The following is a 24,445-nucleotide window of genomic DNA, read 5'->3' on the forward strand; positions in this document are numbered from 1 at the left end:
GGGGTCGGTTTTTTCTTTGATAACAATGTGTTATAAATAGAGGTAGCCATAGCCTGAAAGTAGGCTGTGTATTAGCCTAGAAGTAGACTTCTAAGTATACTATACTACGGATTGTGAGGGAGGGATTAGGAATATAGCGTAGTAGACTTCTAAAGTATATATATGGACGAAGCAACAATGGTTTGGACTTCAAAATAAATAAATATATATAAGCTTTACATTTAGATAAATTATAATAAATAAACCAATTGTGTATATACTTTAATATATGTAAACTTTTTTTTGAAAAAAATATAAATGTAAACTTAATATATTGGATATGATGTGAAACATTTAAACTATTCTTTTTTTTATTTAAAAAAGTGAGACATGTAAGCTTCAATGATCAGCTTTTGATCATAATATCATATATTAGACCTTTTGAATTTTGCATTCACATGTCTTTTTTAGGGTGAGTAAAATTGTTAGCAAAAAGTATTTAAATTTTTTAGAAATTAATCAACCTTTTTAGTATTTAGGACTGTGTTCAATAAATTTAGGGACGTACAAACTCTTACTTCTTCTTCTTTTTTCTTTTTTTTTCTTTTTCTTTTTTTCCAAAACTACAAACGATCTACTGTGCATAATCCACAATTAAAAATAAAAATTGTGTAAATGGTAGGCCAATTTGAAAGTGATAAATTGCTCTAATAAAAAGTTAACACATTAAGAAGTTGTGAAAAATTGTGCGTTTATAACCTTCTACTATGGAGGGGGAAAAAATGTTTTCCACCAAAAATATATGATGGCCTAAAGACTACATTAAAAATTGCTCCAATTTTGAATTATTGGAAGATTTCAGGGGTAAGCTCGGTAATTTGCACTTTGTTTAATAGGGAAGCTGAACTAGCTTTTTACCGGGAAAACGAAACGAATTATATAACTGAAAAAACTGTTGGTTTCCTATTTGACCAAAACACCCTTTGCTATATTTCATTATTTCTGTATATTCAGTGCAATTCCGCTGCTATTTTTTCATAACACCAAGGGTAGATTTTAACCTCCAGTTCAAGAACCCAAGATTCATAGTTAGCCTCAGATTTTAGTTCCACAATTACTCCCAGTTTTCACATAGGTTTCATTTGCTTTCATCAAAGAATTTCCATGGTAGCAGAGAACACAAAGCCAGCTTTTTCATGACCACAGCAAGAAACATGAAGAGCTCCTTCATAACTGAGAACCCATCACCATTCTTTCACTACTTGCTTTCACTTTCTCCATTGGCTTCCCTTGTCAACTCCCCAAAGAAAAGTCCAAGAAACCACAAGCTTTGTACACCCCAAAACCTCTCACTCTACTTTCTTTCTCTCATACTTTCCTTCACTTTCTTGGGTTTTTCCATTCTCAGCTTCTTGCTTGTTTCCCAAGCTTCCTCCTCTCCATGTCATCTCAGCTCTCCCTCGTCACCATTTTCATTTCCTTCTCTGAAGTCTTCTGAGTACTCTCCGATCAACTTAGTCTCTCTTTTATCAGCAACTTCGGATGATGAGGATGAGCCAAAACTGTCAAACAGTGTGATGGTACCGTTACCGGTTCATGGGGTTGTTAGGAATAATGTTTCTGAGGAGGAGAGAGAGTTCTGGGAGCAACCAGATGGGCTGGGGTACAAACCATGCTTGGATTTTAGTATTGGGTATAGGAAAGCGTCTCTGAAGATTTCAAAGGAGAAGAGGAGGTTCTTGGTGGTGGTGGCCTCAGGGGGACTAAACCAGCAGAGAAATCAGATTGTTGATGCTGTTGTTATTGCAAGAATTCTTGGGGCTGCATTGGTTGTGCCAGTCTTGCAGGTTAATCTGATATGGGGCGATGAAAGGTAAAAGAGAAAGATGTAACTAAATTTGATGTGTTTAGTCCTTTGAATCTATATATTTCCTGCACTCATTTATTGTGACATATGAATAGTAACATCAGTAGATTAAAGTATTGGTCAACTCTTAATGTCTAGAGGAATTCATGGTTCATAAATTTTTTCCTAATGAAATCCTTCATTATCTCGTCAAAGCAGCAAAAGTTTTTATGTTTCTAGCTTCTATCACACATTTGACCAGTTCAGCATGATGTCTATACAATTTTTACATTTAATTATTAGAATTGTCCTGTATTGAAGGCTATTATGTATGGAAATCAATTTGTCAATTTGTTTTTGTAATAACTGCAGTGAGTTTTCGGATATATTTGATGTAAAACATTTCAAGAGGACTTTACAAGCTGATGTACGCGTTGTATCATCTCTTCCTTCCACGCATTTGATGTCAAGGCAGACCATTGAAAACAAGATTCCTTATGATGTTTCTCCGCTCTGGATTCGGAACAGATTCTTTAGACAAGTAAGGAATTCTTTGTTGATGGAAATTCCATCTGCTGCATTTTATCATGATTTAGCTGCTAAGGTGAGGTTAGGACTGGAAAGCAATTTTAAAAAATTACATATAGTTTACACTTATAACTTCTTAACTTTGTATTAATTCAAAGAAATTTCACCAACGAAGTGTTAGTAGGTAGAATGCGAATTCAGAATTGAAGATGCACTAATTATATATATATATATATATATATATATATATATTTTTTTTTTTTTCATAAAGAACAATCAATTAGATATATGTGCGTGCATGTGTGCCAGTTGTTCTAGTGGCTCTAAAAGTCATTCATATTTGAGTTTCCCTTGAAATACATTTGATGGATCATGCAGCTAAATGAAGAGGGTGTTCTGGTGTTGAAAGGTTTAGATTCTAAACTCTCAAAGAATCTTCCATATGATCTGCAGAAGCTTCGATGTAAGGTACATGGAAATCAATCTCCATTAAATTCATATCAAACAATCATCAGTGTAGTTCTATAGCCTAATTATGTCCCATTTCATCTTCATATTGCAGGTAGCCTTTCATGCATTAAGATATGCAGCACCAATTAGGGAGCTTGGAAATCAGCTTGCAAGGAGAATGTGGATTGAAGGCCCTTTCATTGCCCTCCATCTCCGACTAGAGAAGGATGTGTGGGTCAGAACTGGATGTCTCACTGGTTTGGGCACAGAACATGATGACATCATCACCAAGGTTCGGGAGTCTCAACCCGAATACCTGACAGGAAGGTTAAACATGACCTACACTCAACGACGACTTGCTGGACTATGCCCCCTAAATGCATTAGAAATGGCAAGGTAAATCAGAAACTCATAACTGCATATGTATAATCCTTGATAAAGATTTTTAAGACTGTAACTGGAGAGAATTTTAAATGTGCTGTTATTGCAGGCTCCTAAAGGCTCTAGGAGCACCCGGAAGTGCACGGATATATATTGCAGGGGGAGAGCCATTTGGGAGAAACAAGGCTTTGCAGCCACTTATGGCAGAATTTCCAAATGTTGTGACAAAGGAAAAGTTGGCACAAAATGGAGAACTTTCACAGTACATTAACAAGTCCTCAGCTCTGGCTGCCATTGACTACATTGTCTCCATGAGCAGTGATGTCTTTGTACCTTCCCATGGTGGAAATATGGGACGAGCAATGCAAGTAAGTGACCAAGACTTCTAATACTAGCTACTTCCATGAAGAAGTCCTATTAGTATCAGCTCATGGAAACCCTGGAAAAATAGTAGTTTCCAATTAAAACTTTAGCCCCTTATTGCAGAAAACAAAAAGATAGTACAATCTAGTTTGATGGAATGATAATTGCTAAAGACAGTACAATATAGTTTGTTAGAAATGATAATTGCTAAATGCAAAGTTTCCATTTTATATTGTTGTTATGTAACTCCATCCCACAAATCATCAATCCGGATAGGCATCTGGATTGCCATCTGATTAGTGGCGACTAGAAATCTGACATGATGTCAAAATAATATTTATGTCTGTGGTGCAACTGCTAAATCTGTGTTAGTTTATCTCATTCTTTCTGCATTGCATTTTTGACTTAACAGGGTCATCGTGCCTATGTCGGGCATAGGAAATATATAAAGCCAAACAAGCGATCCATGCTTCCTTTTTTCGATGATACCTCCATATCTGATGCAGAATTCAGAAGCATCATGAGGAAACTGCACAGCAAATCTCAGGGGCAGCCTGAGATGAGAGCTAACAGGAGGGATAGAGATGTGATTGCATATCCCATAACTGAGTGCATGTGCAAACACAAAACAGGCATATTTTGAAGCATCTTAATGAGTAAATTTGTTCCCTTTTCTTTTGGGAATCTCAATGAGTATACTCATTTGTAAATCATTTCATATAAATTTGTAAGATTTTTGTTCATCCATCAAATCACTACTAGCATTATGTTCAGTACTATATTGTTTGGACTAATGCTGAAAGCCCAGGAAACAGCTGCAGCGCCACATTAACCTCTTTCACTTATAGGCAATCGTGTCAAGGTTGGTATTTCTTCTTTGCATTCTACAAGCATAGATGCAACTTCCATGGATGCTATGTGCTATGATTAGGCTGCCCAAAGCTCTTTTGAAGAATAAGAAAGTCATTATTTTTTGTTTTTTGAAAAATAAAATGATTTTCATTTTTGTTTTTTGAAAATCTCCTACATCCTGCAAGGCTGGAGCAAATGATTTCTTTAAGAAAATGAATCTCTGTCACACATAAAACCAGTGTACTCCAAGATTAAAACATAAACCATATCTAGAAAATTAACTGTTAACTGAAAGAGAGGATACAAATCCTCAATACGTATTCTTGAAACACCACAAGCAATGAACCATGCAAAACATAACAATCAAACTCATCAAGGAAATGAAAAAGCTAAAAGTTAGATGACTAAGAAGTAAGATCACAATTAAGTTCTTTCTACTGTCATTCATTCCTTCCAACTTTGGCTCATTGATTGTTGTCCAATGTTTAACTCGATCTCCAAAAGTTTGGAAACAAAGGTTGGCATAGTTTTCAAAATCATCACTATATTTTACTTATATGCAAAATGATGTAACAATTCAAACTCAATTTATTATTAAGCAAGATTAGTATTTATATAAATTTCAAATGTGTAAAAAATAAAAATTGCATACACAATCCTGCAATTCAAGAAGCTGTCATACTCATCTTGAAGAGCTTTTGGTAAGTCAAAGTGGAATAATGTCACAAAAGGGATTATGCCTTCACAAGATTAAAACATTAAATAAGTATAAATTGAGAGCAATGGCCTTCAAGATGTAGTATTAGAATAAGTGGTCATTCAAAGTACATTTTAAATTGCATTCTTACCATTATGGAGTAGTCCATTGATAAACTTTTGTAGAAATCAATGCCTCAGAGTCCCCTCTGCAAGTTTTTTGATGAAGAATATAATGATTGGTAAAGATGATTTACAAATATTTTGCCTTTTGGCTAATTATCATTATAATTTGATAGGTTCTTTGTTTTGTTTTCCTTTGTATGTTTTCTCCCCTTATTAAAGACAGCAATGCTACAGACAGAGTACATTCTACCAAATAAAAAAGACGACAAAGAAGACCGTATGGAAAGAGAAATTCAATTTCCTTTTTCCACTTTTCTGAGGTTGTACAGGTTTTAATCCTTTTATCATGCAGCAAATTGATCGTATGAGGTTGGATCATACCTTAGGCTCAAATCTTAAGCAAAGGTATTTCAGATTAGTTCAGTGTTGAATATGATTACCAGCAAACAGGACAGGTTTTAGCATTCTTACCATGTTTCTAGTGATAGACGTCCAAAACCTCAGAAGCTAATTAGCAAGAACTGATTTTTTTTTTTTTTTCCCGAAGGCAAATACCAAGGAAGACGTGAGCCAACAGCAAATTTTCCTCCCATATGACATTCACACAAATAAGCTTAATTTGCTTGCAATAAGCAAAACAATGACTGCGAATGTGACAAAAACTTTATTTCTAGCAAGACAAAATTGAAAGAACAGAAATAATCAAAAACAAATTATTAACTCTGATGATGATATTCACCATTTTCATACCACTTGCAAATATTCCACAAATATTCCAACAAGGTCTGCTAAAATAAAATTACAAATGATCTCAGAAGGCACAAAGCATCTTTCGTTTTGGTTTTTTCACAAAACTCAATCTAATTTACTAAAGTGTTCCCTTCTTCCTCACCATCTTCTCCGGCAACTTCTCCCTCTTCTTCTCACTACTCTTCATAACCTTCGCCTTCTTCTTTGGGTCCACCATATAAACTTTTTTGCGTTTGAGACTGTAATAGTCTCTCTCCATTTTCATTAAAAAATGACACCATGTTGGCAGGCGTTGTAATATTTGTGATAATTCTTATTGGAAATGACTGACTTGGAATGTGAAATTATAACAACGCTTGAGACTTTTAGAGTTAGCTAGTTTTGTAACTTTGGTATGAATATAAATGAAGAGAAACTTAAAACATCAGTGGATGAGGAGTGAAAATTAATTATTTCTGCATATGATTGGCTTATATTTAGCTTTCCCTGCTTCAGCTGTATCATCGTCTTCTCTTTTGCTGCACAGTCGGCTTACTTATCTTCAACTAGGATCTTTTCATTGTCTTTTTTTAAAAATCCGAATGATTTGCTCATATAATCGCCAATTCAAGCATCAAGCCTGCCAAAGAAATACATCTAGCGGACCATGACCACAGTGTCAACCAACCATGGGCTTCTAGTGGGAAAGAATGAGTCCATCATAATGAAAATCAATTGGCACACATGGAAACAATATAAAAAGAAAAAATTTACAAAAAAAGAGCATACAAATTTCCATTCTCTGATAGGCTACTACATTAAAAATTAGATACCAATGAAGTGACAGTCTTTGCTGCTGAAGCCTTTTCTTTTCCCAATGCAAAATGAATCCATCACAAATACAAACAGTAATTTGCGCCTTTTTCTATTCATTCATTCTCCAACCTACAATTTTTCTTATGTCAAAATCCTAACATCCTTTCATTTGTATTGAGCTTACTTACCAGAAATCTTACATTTTACTAAGTAAGGAAAGAAAAATGAAGAAGTCGTTAGTAGAAGCTCAGTAAGGTTGTTTCCTAGATTGCAAAAACTATATTACAAGTTAGTTGTCAGAACTGCAACTCTAAGCCTATCATGTGATTCACATTACTTATTTACAGTAAGTACTTCAAAGATGGACAGAATATTAGTATTAAGCTAACGCTGATCGATCCCTGTATTGAGCTTATGTGAAGTGCGAGCAGCAACTATATGTTTCAGATGTAAAGCAGCCAAAAGCCTAGGCCAATTCGCGGCAGGTGAATTGTCAACTTGAAACTCAAGAAGCTTTTGCTGTTTCCTGTAATAATCTTCCACTGCCTTGCTCTGGGGAGAAAAAGACAATAATTTCATCAGAACTCATCCCAAGAAGGCTTGCAGTCAGAGACATGGAAATCAACAAGATAACAATTGCAATTGGAAGAATAAGAGTATAACAAGGAGTTCAAACTAAAAGACTATCAAGAAGAATAAAAACCAGACAGGAAGTGTTGATATATCAATATCACATTTGAGACATGACATTGCACAACCTAAGTCAATTGACTTTCTGGAAGGAAATTAGCCATTTCAAAACATGCAAATTCGAGGATGTGTTATTACAATTCGGATATACAACAAACTCAAGATGTGGGATATGCTCAAACTGTACGTCCCCAAAAGTTATTTTTGCTCTTTCTCTTTGTATAACTAAGAGGTCACTTACCATAGTGGCATCACACTAAGAAAGAAAATAACAGAAGGTACAAAATTTGTTAGAGAACAGGAACTTTGATTTGCCTCACTGCCTAATGTAGAGATAGGTTTTTGGTGTCCCATTTCATATTCCACCATGGGATGTGCAAATTTGTGACTGGACCAAAAATAGCAGGAACCATCCCAAGTAATACAGATAAAAACAATATAACGCCAAGCTGGATATTCAAGATTAAGTACTACAGATCAGGAAGAATCTACCAATATAAGGAAGCACCAAAATATGAGAATTGAAGACTACCTGCTTTGCATACTGTTCGATTCTTTCCCTTGAGGTACCATCTGCATCACAATTAAGGATTTTGGTTGAGTAACATGCAAGGACATATCAGAAACTTGTTTCCCTCTTGAAACTCAATTTGGGGAGGGAAAAGGGGGATACTACCTCCATGGTGCTTCATGAAGCTATCCTCCATGGATTTGAAATTCACAACCAGATCAATCTTGCCAAGTTGGTCAAGGATCTCCTGTGGCAAAAATTAAGAGTTCATGGCAGCATTAGTGTCAAGTTGTGTTATCATCAATTCGGTTAATTCTTATGAGCTACAAATATGCCCTGTGAAACACAATATCTCGACCAGCACTAACACATCTATAATTACATAAAGTCTGTAAATAAATCCATAATTACATCCCTTTCATGTTGAACAATAACAATTTTTCTGGGAATCTAAAACATTTAACTAATCTAACAAAGACAGGCACATTCAACGAATGAAATCTGCATGAAGTACATCAAAAGAAGGCAAGTTTCTCTGATAAAACACTTACGGCCTGGATTCTTGAACTAGGAATTCCATCCAGTATAAACCCACTTTCACCTCGGGAATACCCATCTTCCAACCTCTTTGACAACAGCCAAAATAGTATACCCTCTGGAACAATTGCTCCTCGATTGACAGCATTTGCAATCTATTTTCAGAAGATGAAAAAACACATAGAGAAACATAAAGTGTGTGTGCTATTGCATCAGTTCCAAATCCAATAAAGGTTGATTCCACTTCAAAAAAAAAAATTCTTTTTCTGGAAAAAATTTCCAAATGCATCTGTGAGTTCATCATAGCTTAAATTTAATAATAATAAAAGCACACTAGTTCCCATTATACAATTATATAATAATGATAATGCAAACATGGAATAATTTCTTTAGAATAGTCATAAATTAGAGAAAATAATTTTTCCAACTTGGTTCACTTATTCATTGCATCTTAAATTTCACAATGCATCTTTACATAAACAATTGTAAGTAATTTCACAGCTGATAACTCGTAGCCTCGCAATTTTGCATAACTAAACTTTTGGATAATTAATTTGGCATAATTAAACTAAACTAATTAGAACTGTATTATCTAGGAGCCAACTTGCAATCATTTCTTTAAAGCACCTTTAATAACAATAACAAAATTAGGATAATAATAATAATAAAACAATAATGTGACAAGTCATGATAATATTAATATTAATATAAATCTATCACCCCAAAGATTTTATAATTTTTATGTAATTCCCCAAAAGAAATTATTCAAGAACACAAAAAATACTTTAAAAATAACAAGAAAAGGGCATTTGTGTAATTTAAGAAGACATATTTTATCATTCTGATTCAGCTCGCCAGTGATATTATTTACCGCGACTTTCAAATATACATTTAAATGACCAAAATACCCTCATTCCCAAATCTAATTTACAGCTTCACACAAAGAAACAGAGAAAGAAAGCAAAAGAAATGTGAACTGAGAGGAGAGTAGACCTGTTTGTAGAGAGAAGAGCGAGGGTTGAGGTCTTGACAGACGAGGGTAGAAATGGAAATGTGAGGGACTTGAAGAAGCTTCGAGAGCCTTCGAGCGAACACGTGCCTTTTGGCGCTTGGATTACCTATGAAAGACCACTGGACCGGGTTGGTTGGAACAAAGGCCTCCGATTCCGACATTGGAATTGGACCGTAACGACGCGGCAGCTTGTGGTTGTAGTAGTAGTTGGAGTCGGAGTCGGAGTCGGGTTGTGGCTGAGCTGCTGTGGCGGAGTTGGAGTAGAATCGGCTCACAAAGAAGTCAGTGAGTCGGCTGAGTAGCGACGGCGCCGCTGCAGTTATTGCCGCGGCTTTGGTGGCGCTGCTGCGGCGTAGTTCGATCATGGCGCGAAAGTGAGAGAGAGAAAGAGAGAATTTGAGAAATAACGAAAAAGTGGAAATGAGTGATAGGTGTGAAAATGACCTTACTATTTTTGGATTTTTACATAAAATGCCATCTTTTCTTGGTTCTTGCGCGCCATTTCTTGTTGGAAATTCGTTTTTTTTTTTTAAATGGAAAAGGTTAGAAATAAAATATATTTGGAGAGCCTTCTTGTTCTTATCTTATATATTATTATTCATTAATCATTTTCTCTTTTTTTTTTGGGTGAATATTATTCAATATTCATGAACTATAAATAAATGTTACTTTATTATAAAAAAATTAAATGAAGGACGAAGTGATTTCTTTTGATGACTATAAAAATTTTAAAAACAAAAGGATTATTATTATTATTATTTCATTTGAGGATAAATCATATTTCGATCTTGTATTTTATTGATGATTTTTTAAACTAAATCAACGTACTTTTATAAATTTTAAAACAAATCAATTTTATAGAGAAGTTATTGATGTACCAATAGCTTAGCAAAAATGGGAGCTATTCAGAGTATTGATTTCCACTTTTTGTATGGAAAATGTGTTAGCTTTTGATAAAATTGAGCATTCTTATAATAGAATGGTTGTTTCTGATTAATATTATATGCTTGATTAACCAGAAATAAATAAAAGGAATGCTTAAACACAAAACGACATTATGTGCTGGCATTGTTTTCATACATCCCTCCTTTCCTTGTTTGTTTCATGTTCAAATCTTTCATTTGCTTGCTACTTGGAAGTAATACATGTGCTTATTATATATGAACATTATTTTCCTCTAAACCACACGATATCGCTTTATTTAAATATTTTCCAATATCAACTTAGGTAAACAAATTTATGGTTCAATTGAAATATATTTTTGAGTATATAATTTCACTTAAATATTTTCCAGTATCAACTTAAGTACAACAAGTTTATGATTTAATTGAAATATATTTTTTTAAGTATATAATTTCATTATGGTTTAATTGAAATTTATTTTTTAAGTATATAATTTCATTTGAAACTTTTATGTTTAATTTGAAATTGCCTTTAAACTACTTAGAATGTAACCCATCACACTTACCTGCAAATTGAAATAAATGCTGTGGCTTCTTGCTTGAAATGCAATTTATCTAAAAAATGTCACAAGTGATAGATGGCTCAGCTAAATAGGAGCCATCTAAAAAATAGATGAGTAGAGTGAAAATTAATTATTTCTGCATATGATAGGCTTATATGTAGCTTTCCCCGCTTCAGCTGGGTCATCATCTTCTCTTTTGCTGCATGATTGGATTATTTATCTTCAACTAGGATATTTTGCAAACAAAAAATTGGCAAAAAATAGTAGTCATATACAGTGGCTTGATTCTCATACACCATTTTCATTGTCTTTTTTTAAATCTGAATGATTTGCTCATATAATCGCCAATTCAAGCATCGAGCCTGCCAAAGAAATACATCTAACGGACCATGACCACAGTGTCAACCAACCATGGGCTTCTAGTGGGAATGAATGAGTCCATCATTATGAAAATCAATCAATTGGCACACATGGAAAAAATATAAAAAGAAAAAATTAACAAAAAGGAGCATACAAATTTCCATTCTCTATAGGCTACTGCATTAAATAATTAGATACTAATGAAGTGACAGTCTTTGCTGCTGAAGCCTTTTCTTTTCCCAATGCAAAATGAATCCATCACAAATACGAACAGTAATTTGCGCCTTTTAACTGCATTTCTATTCATTCATTCTCCAACCTACAATTTTTCTTATGTCAAAATCCTAACATCTTTTCATTTGTATTGAGCTTACTTACCAAAAATCTTACATTTTACAAAGTAAGGAAAGAAAAACAAAGAAGTCGTTGGAAGAAGCTCAGTAAGGTTGTTTCCTGGATTGCAAAAACTGTATTACAAGTTAGTTGTCAGAACTGCAACTCTAGGCCTATCATGTGATTCACATTACTTATTTACAGTAAGCACTTCAAACATGGACAGAATATTAGTATTAAGCTAACGCCGATCGATCCCTGTATTGAGCTTATGTGAAGTGCGAGCAGCAACTATATGTTTCAGATGTAAAGCAGCCAAAAGCCTAGGCCAATTCGCCCCAGGTGAACTGTCAACTTGAAACTCAAGAAGCTTTTGCTGTTTCCTGTAATAATCTTCCAGTGCCTTGCTCTGGGGAGAAAAAGATAATACCTTCATCAGAACTCATCCCAAGAAGGCTTGCAGTCAGAGACGTGGAAATCAACAAGATAACAATTGCAATTGGAAAAATAAGAGTATAACAAGGAGTTCAAACTAAAAGACCATCAAGAAGAATAAAAACCAGACAGGAAGTGTTGATATATCAATATCACATTTGAGACATGACATTGCACAACCTAAGTCAATTGACTTTCTGGAAGGAAATTAACCATTTCAAAACATGCAAATTCGAGGATGGGTTACTACAATTCAGACATAAAACAAACTCAAGATGTGCGATATACTCAAGCTGTACATCCCCAAAAGTTATATCTGTTCTTTCTCTTTGGATAACTAAGACATCACTTACCATGGTGGCATCACACTAAGAAAGAAAATAACAGAAGTTACAAAATTTGTTAGAGAACAGGAACTTTGATTTGTCTCACTGCCTAATGTAGAGATAGGTTTTTGGTGTCCCATTTCATATTCCACTATGGGATGTGCAAATTTGTGACTGGACCAAAAATAGCAGGAACCAACCCAAGTAATCAGATAAAAACAAGATAATGCCAAGCCGGATATTCACAATTAAGTACTACAGATCAGGAAGAATCTACCAATATAAGGAAGCACCAAAATATGAGAATTGAAGACTACCTGCTTTGCATACCGTTCGATTCTATCCCTCGAGGTACCCTCTGCATCACAATTAAGGATTTTGGTTGAGTAACATGCAAGGACATATCAGAAACTTGTTTCTCTCTTGAAATTCAATTTGGAGAGGGAAAAGGGGGATACTACCTCCATGGTGCTTCATGAAGCTATCCTCCATGGATTTGAAATTCACAACCAGATCAATCTTGCCAAGTCGGTCAAGGATCTCCTGTGACAAAAATTAAGAGTTCATGGCAGCATTAGTGTCAAGTCGTGTTATCAACTTATCATCAATTGGGTTATTTCTTATGGGGTGCAAAGATGCCCTATGGAACACAATATCTCGACCAGCACTAACACATCTATAATTACATAAAGTCTGTAAATAAATCCATAATTACACCCCTTTCATGTTGAACAATAACAATTTTTCTGGGAACCTAAAAACATTTAACTAATCTAACAAAGACAGGTGCATTCAATGAATGAAATCTGCATGAAGTCCATCAAAAGAAGGCAAGTTTCTCTGATAAAGGACTTTTTTTTTTTTTGTTTTTTGAAATAACTCTGACAAAAGACTTACAGCCTGGATTCTTGAACGAGGAATTCCATCCAGTATAAACCCACTTTCACCTTGGGAATACCCATCTTCCAACCTCTTTGACAACAGCCGAAATAGTATATCCTCCGGTACTATGGCTCCGCCATTGACAGCATTTGCAATCTATTTTCAGAAGATGAAAAATGGAAAATACACAAAGATAAACATCAAGTGAGTATGCTATTGCATCAGTTCTAATAAAGGCTGATTCCACTTCAAATTTTTTTCTTTTTTGGGAAAATTTTCCAAATGCATCTGTAGGTTTATCAAAGCTTTAATTTAATAAGAAATAAGCACAGTAGTTCCCATTATACTACATTCATTGAAGTTATGAAATCCTCAAAAATAAATTACAAATTTATAATAATAATGGATAATACTGACATGGCATAATTACTTTAGAATAGTCATAAATTACATTGTTTTAAAAAAAAAAAAAAAAAAACTAATTTTTCCAACTTAAGACACTTATTCATTGCCTCTTAAATTGCACCATGCATCTTTACAAAAACAAATATAAGTAATTTCACAACAGATATCTCGTAATTTGGCATAATTAAACTAAAATAATCAATCCTATTTTATAATTAGAACTGTATTATCTAGGAGCCAACTTGCAATCATTTCTTTAAAGCACCTTTAACAACAAAAACAAAATTAATAAAATAACAATGTGACAAGCCATGATATTTTGCACAAAATTATTCATAAATCTATCCTCACTTTCCAAAGATTTTATACAATACAACAATAATATATATATATTAAAAGCAAAATCCAATTAGATTTTCAATCGAATTCTCAATTTTGTGACATATGTCCCATCTAATTTTAATTTTTGTACTAAGTAAATTATTGAGTATAAAAATCAAAGAGTCCAAATCCAATGAAATTCCAAATTAGAGTCTAATTTTGTGCCATGTATCCATCTAATTCTTTTAATTTTTATGGCAAATGAATTATTTGGTGCAAAAACCAAAGAGTCTAAAATTAAATTCTAAATTATATATATTTATATATGTGTATAAAAAAAATTATAATTTGAACAGTGTAATTATGATTGTTTTCACTTGTTCCTGTGTATATGCACCGGTAACACACCAGTTAATATTAATATAAATCTATCCTCCCAAAGATTTTATTTAATTCCCCAAAATAAATTATTCGAGAACACAAAAGTACTTTTTAAAAAAACAAGAAATGGGTATTTGTGTAATTTAGCAAGGCAGATGTTTTATCATCCTGATTCAGCTCGCCAACGGTATTATAACTTACCGTGACTTTCAAATATAATTTAAATGACCAAACTACCCTCAGTCCCAAATCTAATTTACAACTACACACCAAGAAACAGAAAAAAGAAAGAAAGAAAGAAAGCAAAAGAAAGTCGAACTGAAAGGAGACCTGTTTGTGGAGAGAAGAGCGAGGGTTGAGGTCTTGACGGACGAGGGTAGAAATGGAAATGCGAGGGACTTCTAGAAGCTTCGAGATCCTTTGAGCGAACACGTGCCTTTTAGCGCTCGGGTTCCCTATGAAAGACCACTGGACCGGGTTGGTTGGAACAAAGGCCTCCGAGTCCGACGACATTGGATTTGGACCGTAACGACGCGGCGGCTTGCGGTTGTTGTTGTAGTAGTAGTAGTAGTAGTGGTTGGAGTCGGAGGAGGAGGAGTAGTCATCGTCGTCGGAGTCGGAGTCGGAGTCGGAGTCGGGTTGTGGCTGAGCTGCTGTGGCGGAGTTGGAGTGGAATCGGCTCACAAAAAAGTCAGTGAGTCGGCAGAGTAGCGGCGCCGCCGTTATTGCGGCGGCTTTGGTGGCGCTGCTGCGGCGTAGTTCGATCATGGCGCGAAAGTGAGATAGAGAGAGAGAGAATTTGAGAAATAACGAAAAAATGGAAATGAGTGCGAGGTGTGAAAATGACCTTAGAGCATTCTTATCAAATATGTCAAAAAATATAGTATTTAGCATCTCAAAACCCAATTTTATAACATATAACACACCACTTTATAATATCATCTATATCAAAACTTCTATTTTTTTTACCATTTCATTTAAATAATATTTCTTTATTATTTTTCAATAATTTTTTATTTCTCCTCTCTCTTCTCTATTTCTCCTCAATCCTCTATTTCTCCTCAATGGGCCCCATTGAATAAAAAAATAATATATGGTTTACAATTGATGAACAGTGCAGTCTCCAATATGAGATTGCACTGTTCATCAATTGCAAAAATTATACCATTTAAAACATTTGATGGAGCAAGCTTTTGGATTAAAAATGCTAAAAAAATAAGATTTTTAACATTTGAAAGGTTTGATAAGAATGCTCTTACTACTTTGGGATTTTTACATAAATTGCCATCGTTTCTTGGTTCATTAAATGGAAAAGTTAGGAATAAAATATATATTGGCGGAGAGCCTTAGAGCCCGTTTGGTTATAGTTTTCCAAAATTGTTGTTTAAAAAGATATGAAAATTATGGTTTAAAAAGTGTTGTTGAACAATATGTTTTTAGTGTGAATAAAACAAAAAAATGTGTTTGGTATCATAGTTTAAACAATGTTTTTCAGTGTTCAAAAAATATAAAATATGTGTTTGGTATGTATGTTTTGTTTGATAAAAAAAAAGCTGACCCGTATTAAATAATCACTTGTAATCCCATTTTTATCCCTGCTTTATCCAAGATCTTTCCGTCTTTACCCCTTTGTCTTTAGTCTTTCCTCAGAGCTCAGGGGTTCCCAAATAGCAAACCCACGCCGTCCTCAGCTCCATTGCTGCCAAAGAAGATCGACGGCTTCGCGGTCGTCGTATCTTATCTCCACCAAAAAGCCAACCCGACGCAAGCTTTTCACCACCATTGACGCCAAAGAAGATCCACGAAAAAGCCAACCCGAAGCCGTCCTCATCTCCACGAAAAAGCCAAACCCACGCCGTCTCATCTCCATTGACGCCAAAGAAGATCCACGGCTGGGCTTGACGGTCGTCGTATGTCATCTCCACCGTCAACATTCGAAGATCGAGCCAGAGATCGAGCTTTTGTCGCCGCCGACCCATCACTCGAAGATCCAGGTTCGAATCTCACTTCGAGCTTGCTTCTGAATGGGTTTTTGTGTAAACATTCAGATGTGTCCACTTGTTTGTGTTTTTTGTTTTTGGGTTTTCTCCCTTGTTTTTCCTCACCAATCGGGAAAACCCATTTTTCCAGTTCTGATTTTTGAATAGTTGATTTACAATCCAAATATACATGCCATACGGCATCGAATTTAATTTAAGGGTTTCCTCAAAATCTGTTGCTGTTGTAAATTTGTTTTGATTCACAACCCAGTCGATTTCCATTTCTCTTAACACTCTGCTTGGTTGCCGAGAAAGCGTCGGAAGATTAAACAGGAGGGTTAAAAAAATCTAACACAACAACCAACTCTGTATATTAATAATTTGTTGTGGTTTTCCGTAGGGCTTCACAGCAACGAAATTGAATCGTATCTTGCTTGCTGTTTGAAATTTGAGGGTCATTTGAGTGTGAATTTTAAGCTAATACCAAATTCTCCGTAGCTTATTATTAGTTTCATTCGTGAATTTGTACTGTTTGTGATAGTTGATTGGGTGTAGTTTAATTACTCATGAATTTGTGACAGACTTTACTGAATTATGTTGATTTGAATTTGGATATTATGGATATATTGTGTTCCTCAATTATAGTGAGCAGAACAAAGGTGTTGTGAGGTAAAAACTGTTTGAGGTGGGGTTGTCTAATCCTTGAAATTTTGTAATTATCACAATTTCATAACATAGTGTGACTTGTGTGTGGGGAACAACTTGGACGGGAATGGTCACCCATGGACTAACATGTGGGAATCAGTAGGCTCACTTATTGTGTATATTTACTTGGCATTTCCTTTGTACAATTTTTTGCTATATCTTGTAAAAGCTTCTAGCTATGTCTAGAGATGCATATATATATATAGCAGTATTTGTTTTTGAGTTGTGTGCATTCATCAAGTGATTGAGCTTGGAAATGTATATGTGATTGCGTATTAATATTGATATGAAATGCCGACAGCATTATGTGATATTGTCTTCAATCCTTATAAATACCAGTGAGCATCACTTTTTGATTTCCTTATTGAGATCATGGGTGTTGTCTCTACTATACTCCTTTGATAAAAATGATTGGGTCTGAATTGAACTCTCTCCTTCTGCCAATTGTATCATTATGCAAGCTGATATATGCATGCAAAATACAATGACTTCAGGGTAGTTTAGTGGTTAGATGTTTCAAGCTTGCTTGAGGAATAGTCTGTGAGTTTGGATCTTCTTTGTGCTCATTCATGGGTAGCCCTTAAGATGTCCAAAGTGGCTGTGTGCTCATTCTGTGAGTTTTGATTGTTTATGTCATATGCTTCAAAATGATATCTTCATGTTAGTTGTAGCTTCTTAGAGTTAGGACTCCTTTCAAATGTTTGCTGCATATAGACTAATGCTCAGCATCAACTGTTTGCTGCACGAATGGATACCATGTTGAAATGGTTGTTTAATAGTGTTGATTACATTTTGTAAGGTGTAAATGAGTACGCTTCTGGCTTCTTCTTGCAGATGGCAGACACAATGCATGACGATCTTGACGATGGCCTTCGGTTCCGAAATTGTAATTGTTTCTGTGGCTTGAAAGCAAGTGTGAAGATTTCAGATAAACGAAATGAGAACCGGTACAGGCTTTTCCAATGTTGCCCAAAGGACACATGTCGGTTTTTTCAATGGTGTATTCCCTTGAAGACGCCAGTGTCATATGCGGATGATTTCCAGCAACTACAAGAAGAGCTATGTGTATTGCGAGAGGAATTGAGGGTCATACATGACAAGGTCCACCCCTCAGACCAACCGAAGAAAATGGTGAAGCTTAGGTTCATTGCTTGGTGTTTGTTTTTCACTGTGCTTGCAGTACTGCTAAGTATGACGATGTTGTAAACCACATTGTTATGATGATGTGTTAATTCCTACTATGTAATCATATTATCTTATTATGTACTACTAACTCCTTTTGAACTTGATGTACTGTGTAATATTTTTAGACAATCTTGAGTCATCCATTTTGGTAGTGTATAGAATATGTATCGGGTTGACTCTTGATTCTTACAATAGTATGTTATTGGCTTAATGTAATGTATGTCTAGTACTGATAATTTATTGGAACATACGAGAATTGTAAGTTACAATTCTCTTCTATGGATGATAGTAATATTTATTTTGGAGCAAGGTGTTGCAAATACCGACTGGAACTTGCTTTATTGACTGAAAGTTGGCATGCAGAAGAAGTCGAGAATAGAAAAGCATGGAAGTTAGCAACTTTAGTTAAAAGTATTTTTGTGTCTTTAGCTAAAGTTGATTGAAGGTGCCTCATCGGCCATGTCATGATCCTCAATTTTTTGTTTTAAATAATTATTTATAGTCCATTTCACAACATCAGGGGTTACACTTAGATTGCAATATTTTGAATAATTCAATCTACAGGATACTACAATGTAGTTTATAGTATATATAGATTACAAGGTTTTTGTTTCTTTTTTTTTTTGGAGTAATATAATTCCAAGTATGTTTCTATCGTTTCTAGATGTTTGATTATAAATAAATAAAAATAAAGAAGAAAAAAGCATGATGTGTTGAACCATAAATCAAATATTAAATTTCAAAATTTGTTCATTAAATTTTATTTCGAATATGAGCAGAACACTCGCTCATTATAAATAAAACTAGTCGTAAATCCACGCGATACGTGAAAATACATAAATATTTTGTAATGGAGTGTAATATATAAAAAGAAAAACAATTACTTTAAATATTTTTTATCCTTTAAAAAGATTTCTACAAGTAGTTTTTATATTTTTATATCAACAAAGTACAAATATATCGTACTATTACAATTTATATGTTTAATTAATAATTTTTTAAGGTGAACTATATTTTCCTAACTTTTGTTATAGTGTGTTATATTTGATATACAACAAAACTTTATAAGTTTCAAATTTATCATAATATTGAGATTATCATAATATTGAGATTATCATAATAATAAAAATTTATCACAAAATTACAATATTATGTTGGCCAGAATTGAAATGAAACAAAAGGAATAAAAGATAGACTTTATAGTAATTTATTACTCAAAATTGGTAGGCATATTCAAATTCAAAGCCATGTAAAATGTGTATTGAAATAAACTAAAACTCCTATTTCCAAAAAAACTACGTATTAGCTAAAATCAAAATTCAACCAAAGCTATAAAAGGGAGAAAGAAGACATTGTAATGGGAAATTTAAGAAGAAAAATACCAAAACAAATTTTTTTTTTTTTTAAAAAACCATCAACCTTAATCAAAATTATAAGAAAGAAAAATAATCCACAAGAGAGGGAGAGGGAGAGAGAGTACTTACAGTTTTTTAGAAAAAACTGATGGATTAAATAAATAAATGATATCGAATTTATACAAAATAGAATGGAGAGAAGAAGAGTCAAAATAGAAGAAAGAGAAAATGATGAAAGAAGTATAACAGTAAAGTAGAGAGTAGAGAGGAGATAAAAACAGTCAAGTAAAGAGTAGTGGAGAGGGAAAGAGGTAAAAATTTAATAGACCCTCACTTTTACTAATTTCCATCAAAGACCAAATTATCAAACACATGCCATTGATTCTACTCATGTCCACTACACACATTCATCAATGTGTGTATATACAAATCACTCGCTTGCCCATACATTCATTTTATCAATGTTCTAAATTTCCAAAAAGAATCAAAATAGTGTATACATGAATTTTAAGTAAGTGAGTCACCTATATTGCCATGACTTTGTGGTCAAAGTTAGTGGGAACTTGCTAAACTTGACCAATTGTTTTTGCCTCATAGATGATGGCTATTAGCATTCCAAGTCAAGAAGTTTAAATGGCTAAGGGAAATGATCATAATGTATTAGCTGCTATGCCCTAAAAATATCAATTCCTCCTACTTTCATTGCATCACATCAGCTATATCATACCATTTTTAATAAGGACAGAAATAGCAAAATACAAAATTTAAAACTTAGTCATAGAAGTATTGTTATGTTTTGTCTAAAACTCATGTACACAATATTCTAGATATTCAATAGGAGAAAATTTTAAAAAGAAAATGAAGTTGTTGAAAAAACGTAGCATAATCCAAAATCTAAAACGAAAAACCCAACTGTTATTCATGTAGACAATATTATACATAGATATTCAAGAATCAAGAACCAATTAGTTTTCCCATTTGCACAACAATTAGCTTAAAGCTAGGTACAAATGGAATTTATATATTGAATTCAATCCTTTGAATTTCCTCACTCCTGAAATCCCAAACATTTTTTCAAAATCTAAACAATGCCCAAAGTTGTTTGTCAACCAAATAGGCCAACTAAGGTCCAAAACAAAAATATTCCAACCATAGCACAACAATCCACTTAAGTTGGTGTACTTTGAAGAATTAGAGTTTCATTTAAAAAAATTAAGATAAAAAGATTTAAATTGTTACACCCCAAGTTCTATACCAAAAACAAAAGAAAAAAAAAATGCAAAGCTTCAAACTCTACTTTGTTTTCTCTTCCAATGTCCCACAATTTCTGGGACACCAAACAGTCCAATTAAATAATAAAAAAATTATTAATATAAGGAAAGAGAAATCTAATATAGCTGATGCAACATAAGTTCTTAATTTTTTGCAACAAATACATTTGAATTGATAATAATGTACTCAATGTTTTTGTGACAACAATATTGATCATAATTAAGTAGGATTTTTGTTATATTTTTTTTCTTAAATTTTCTTCCAACATAAACAAATGTAACAAGTATGGAAACTAAAATCCTATAAAGGACATATGTAATTGGGACAAAATAGAATCTAGCTTTTCAAAAAGATGGAGAGTAGTGTAATTGTGTGAAAGCCATTCAAAAAGTGACTACTATATATGTTGACAATCCAGCTTCATGGGCAGCCATTAAGTTCACCAAAAACAACAGTAAGAGCCGCTGCAGTCCAAATTAAAGAGGCTCACTACTCCGTTATACAAACCTATAACAACAACAAAACACAGTAATCTTCATCTAAACTTATACAAAGTTCCATGTCATCCACATTTTAATAAAATAATGCCCATCTACCTCAATCATTGAACAATGTAATCTGCCCACATAGCAGCAGTTACCACATCACGATACTCCGACATTGCTCGTTGTGCCCGAGAATTAAAAGCTTCCTCAGTGCCCCCACTACCTACGCGTGCAACTCCTGCTATGTTTGCGTCTCCATTACGCACAAATGATCCTTCCCACACATGGAACAGTTCATCTGCCCGATTATACATGCGAATAAAGTTGTGCAATGCACAACAAGCAGTCACAATCAGCCATTGCCTAGAGATAGAGAATGAGTGCATTCCAGTCAAAACAGGGAACCTCGCCTTCAAGACGCCAAAGCATCGTTCAATCACCATGCGTAATGAGGAATGCCTATAATTGAACAACTCTTGTGGGGTACTAGGCTGCCGGTTCGCACCCCGAAACTCTTGGGCATGGTAGCGTGTGGACTTGTGTGGGGGGAGGAATGCACTGCCTATAGCGTATCCCGAGTCAATGAGGTAGTACGATCCTGCAATACGAGTGATAACCATTGCCAATTAGTCACTTAACACAACTATTGTTGCTAGTTCCTTACTACGGAAGTGTATCTATACATGTATGTATACGAACCATGCACTAAAGTTTTTTGATATCAGCTTAAATAATGAATGACCATGCAGTGATTGACTATAACTAACTATTCCATGAAAGCAAATTTTATGAGTGACATTGCAAACTTTGACACGACCTTTTATCCATGATATAGAGTGCTGAATGTGAATCACACAATTCATGTATTCATTGAATTAGTTTCGATATAATAAAATTACGTAGCTACTAATCAAGTGCAGTGTATACAAGGTATTCTTTTTTTTTCACAAAGGACAAAATATGAAGTAGTTACAAACTCATTGTCCTCAGTTTGGATTTCTAAGTAAACTAACGTAAATATCTAAATTTACCCAAACCTATGAAAAGACATGCATGAATAAAATATGTGTCATGAGATTTAGAAAAATATGACAAAACCACAACCCACAAAGATTCACAACCTTTTTCAGAATTATCATACACAGTGCATTCCTACTACTCCACAATCCCATTTTGAATAGTTTTCACATCTATACTATGCTACAAAATACTTAGGAAATGCGAAGTCAGATGCAACAATTGACAAGTCAAAAATCAAATGCGGAATTTTTTCCTAAATTTTTTTTTTTTTTGTTTACCTCTAGGCGGCCAAGGGAACTCATACTCGGCATGTCCAAGTGCATCCTGCATGACTCGTGAATCATTTGCACTCCCTTCCCATCCCGAATGCACATATGTAAACCGCATGTCAAAGTTGCATGCACACATCACGTTTTGGGTGATATCACTCCGTCTATCTCGAAATGCGGTAGTCCTAGCGGATGGGGCAGAGGCACTTATATGCGTCCCATCGATAGCTCCCACACATTTCTGTTAACAAAATAGGTAGCAGTAATTAATAAATTAAACTTATGTGCAATATAGTGCAATAAATTAAACTAGAAATATTTCAAAACTCTTTCATAGGTCATCTTATTTTCTTTCTAATCTCTATTATAGATCTTTGACAATTGAATTTCATAACAAGGATAATTTAGCTAATAACTAAAAAAGGAAAAATCGAAGCATACCTCAAACCATGGATAATATTTCCCATTCTCTCGAAGTGATTGAGGGAGCTCAGCTGCATCAACGTCAGGCCGGATGATGATACATCCCAAAGCATGGATAGCACGCAAGGTACGCCGGAACCGCCTTTGAATGGTCTCGAGAGAATGTTGGAAGCGGTTGGCAGTTACCCGGTAGTCAGCGTTGTGTCCGACAATATATAGCACTGTCCCAACGGACTCCTCAACTGAAACCCAACCAGTGTCCTCCTCTAATAGGTGCAGCCGCTTCAACTCATTGCACAAGTGTATAAAAATGGCCTTCTCCATGCGGAATATGTCATAACACACTTGCGGATTTCCTTCTAGTACTTCAATCACATATGACCTCCCACTCAGGATACTAGTGCACCTAGGTCGCTTCATGTAGTACTTTTGCACGTACTCTATGCACAGCTGAACGTAGGCTGTGGCAATCTCGAGCTCCACCTCACTATCGTCCGCATCTGAATCGAACTCAGCCATGCCTGAATCACGATCTGAATCGGAGTCATCCATGCCTGAATCGCGATCTGAATCGGACTCAGTCATGCCTGAATCACAATCTGAATCGGACTCAGCCATGCCTGAATCGCGATCTGAATCGGGGTCGGCCATAACTGAAGCACACCTGTGGGCAGCCATTAAGTTCACATCAGCCACTATAAAGAAGTACATATATATATATATATATATCACTTTATGTATATATATCTATATTGCTCTATGTATAGAAACCTGCTTCTTAAGGGATTTTTTATGATAGATCCTACAATCACATGAACCTTGCTGCGGAAGAATTCATCTCACCATATAATCCAAACAATATTAAACCTTTACGACTTGAAGACAAATATGGTTTGTCAAACACAAGAAGACCTAATTTAAGGAATAGCAAAGAAATATTTGTAAGAGATTATTATGCCATTGATAATTTTACATATTATCTTTGGTTTTGTTTTTTTTCAAATTGTAGCTTATTTAAAATGATTGTGGTTGAATATATTTTCAATTCAATGATATTATTATTATTATTATTATTATTATTATTGGCTTATACTCAAATACAACATATGAACAAAATAGTATTACCTTTTCAAAAAGGTAAATGGATTCCATTAGTTTGTTATGGCTTAATTAGTTGAAGGACCCTCCGCAGTCATTGACTACTATACATGGAATACTCTATGGATACAATTGACAAGTTACTATATACAATATTAAGTATGACTTCACCTGACTTCCTCCTTAACCTAGTAAAAAGCATAAGATGTACTTACAGTTTTTTCTAATAA

General features: G+C 34.4%; 4 protein-coding genes across 6 annotated transcripts; 1 reads left to right on the forward strand and 3 right to left on the reverse strand.

Annotated features, from left to right (window-relative positions):
• The first annotated feature begins 757 nt into the window (after positions 1 to 757).
• On the forward strand, positions 758 to 4,425 carry LOC115992455 (O-fucosyltransferase 37-like). Of its 2 annotated transcripts, none has more exons than XM_031116652.1 (6): positions 758 to 1,852; positions 2,198 to 2,366; positions 2,732 to 2,821; positions 2,916 to 3,199; positions 3,294 to 3,552; positions 4,054 to 4,171. In XM_031116652.1, exons 1-6 carry the CDS (start codon positions 1,176 to 1,178, stop codon positions 4,069 to 4,071), a joined length of 1,497 nt encoding a protein of 498 aa, XP_030972512.1. In that variant the 5' UTR covers positions 758 to 1,175; the 3' UTR covers positions 4,072 to 4,171. The 2 variants fall into 2 exon arrangements, with proteins under 2 accessions (XP_030972512.1, XP_030972511.1); XM_031116651.1 differs by having other exon boundaries at positions 759 to 1,852; positions 3,960 to 4,425.
• Positions 4,426 to 6,850: 2,425 nt separating this feature from the next.
• LOC115988373 (probable adenylate kinase 7, mitochondrial) lies at positions 6,851 to 10,044 on the reverse strand. 2 transcript variants are annotated; one of them, XM_031111912.1, is made up of 6 exons: positions 9,961 to 10,044; positions 9,498 to 9,861; positions 8,519 to 8,659; positions 8,133 to 8,214; positions 7,989 to 8,029; positions 6,851 to 7,318 (listed from the first exon to the last, which is right to left on the reverse strand). In XM_031111912.1, exons 2-6 carry the CDS (start codon positions 9,675 to 9,677, stop codon positions 7,151 to 7,153), a joined length of 612 nt encoding a protein of 203 aa, XP_030967772.1. In that variant the 5' UTR covers positions 9,678 to 9,861; positions 9,961 to 10,044; the 3' UTR covers positions 6,851 to 7,150. The 2 variants fall into 2 exon arrangements, with proteins under 2 accessions (XP_030967772.1, XP_030967771.1); XM_031111911.1 differs by lacking the exon at positions 9,961 to 10,044 and having other exon boundaries at positions 9,498 to 9,933.
• A 1,598-nt stretch (positions 10,045 to 11,642) lies between these two features.
• Positions 11,643 to 15,252, reverse strand: LOC115993083 (probable adenylate kinase 7, mitochondrial). The gene is made up of 5 exons (XM_031117363.1): positions 14,755 to 15,252; positions 13,333 to 13,473; positions 12,897 to 12,978; positions 12,753 to 12,793; positions 11,643 to 12,083 (listed from the first exon to the last, which is right to left on the reverse strand). Exons 1-5 carry the CDS (start codon positions 15,190 to 15,192, stop codon positions 11,916 to 11,918), a joined length of 870 nt encoding a protein of 289 aa, XP_030973223.1. The 5' UTR covers positions 15,193 to 15,252; the 3' UTR covers positions 11,643 to 11,915.
• A 6,269-nt stretch (positions 15,253 to 21,521) lies between these two features.
• On the reverse strand, positions 21,522 to 23,795 carry LOC115990898. The gene is made up of 3 exons (XM_031114665.1): positions 23,136 to 23,795; positions 22,704 to 22,935; positions 21,522 to 22,003 (listed from the first exon to the last, which is right to left on the reverse strand). Exons 1-3 carry the CDS (start codon positions 23,793 to 23,795, stop codon positions 21,522 to 21,524), a joined length of 1,374 nt encoding a protein of 457 aa, XP_030970525.1.
• Positions 23,796 to 24,445: the final 650 nt, after the last annotated feature.

The sequence above is a fragment of the Quercus lobata genome, chromosome 5, assembly GCF_001633185.2.
Source record: "Quercus lobata isolate SW786 chromosome 5, ValleyOak3.0 Primary Assembly, whole genome shotgun sequence".
Classification (NCBI taxonomy): Eukaryota; Viridiplantae; Streptophyta; class Magnoliopsida; order Fagales; family Fagaceae; genus Quercus; species Quercus lobata.

Bases quoted from the DNA above. Each gene is read 5' to 3' on its own strand.
- LOC115992455 (XM_031116651.1), top strand. From the start codon at position 1,176: ATGACCACAGCAAGAAACATGAAGAGCTCCTTCATAACTGAGAACCCA. The intron at 1,853-2,197 runs GTAAAAGAGAAA...TAATAACTGCAG, and splicing joins CTGATATGGGGCGATGAAAG to TGAGTTTTCGGATATATTTG. The intron at 2,367-2,731 runs GTAAGGAATTCT...TGGATCATGCAG, and splicing joins GGAACAGATTCTTTAGACAA to CTAAATGAAGAGGGTGTTCT.
- LOC115993083 (XM_031117363.1), bottom strand. From the start codon at position 15,192: ATGATCGAACTACGCCGCAGCAGCGCCACCAAAGCCGCCGCAATAACG. The intron at 13,474-14,754 runs GTCTCCTTTCAG...TTCTGAAAATAG, and splicing joins GCTCTTCTCTCCACAAACAG to ATTGCAAATGCTGTCAATGG. The intron at 12,794-12,896 runs GTAGTATCCCCC...ATTGTGATGCAG, and splicing joins CTTCATGAAGCACCATGGAG to AGGGTACCTCGAGGGATAGA.
- LOC115990898 (XM_031114665.1), bottom strand. From the start codon at position 23,795: ATGGCTGCCCACAGGTGTGCTTCAGTTATGGCCGACCCCGATTCAGAT. The intron at 22,936-23,135 runs GTATGCTTCGAT...TTTTGTTAACAG, and splicing joins AATATTATCCATGGTTTGAG to AAATGTGTGGGAGCTATCGA. The intron at 22,004-22,703 runs GTAAACAAAAAA...CTCGTATTGCAG, and splicing joins GTTCCCTTGGCCGCCTAGAG to GATCGTACTACCTCATTGAC.
- LOC115988373 (XM_031111911.1), bottom strand. From the start codon at position 9,881: ATGATCGAACTACGCCGCAGCAGCGCCACCAAAGCCGCGGCAATAACT. The intron at 8,660-9,497 runs GTCTACTCTCCT...TTCTGAAAATAG, and splicing joins GCTCTTCTCTCTACAAACAG to ATTGCAAATGCTGTCAATCG. The intron at 8,215-8,518 runs GTAAGTGTTTTA...TTTTTGCCACAG, and splicing joins CTAGTTCAAGAATCCAGGCC to GAGATCCTTGACCAACTTGG.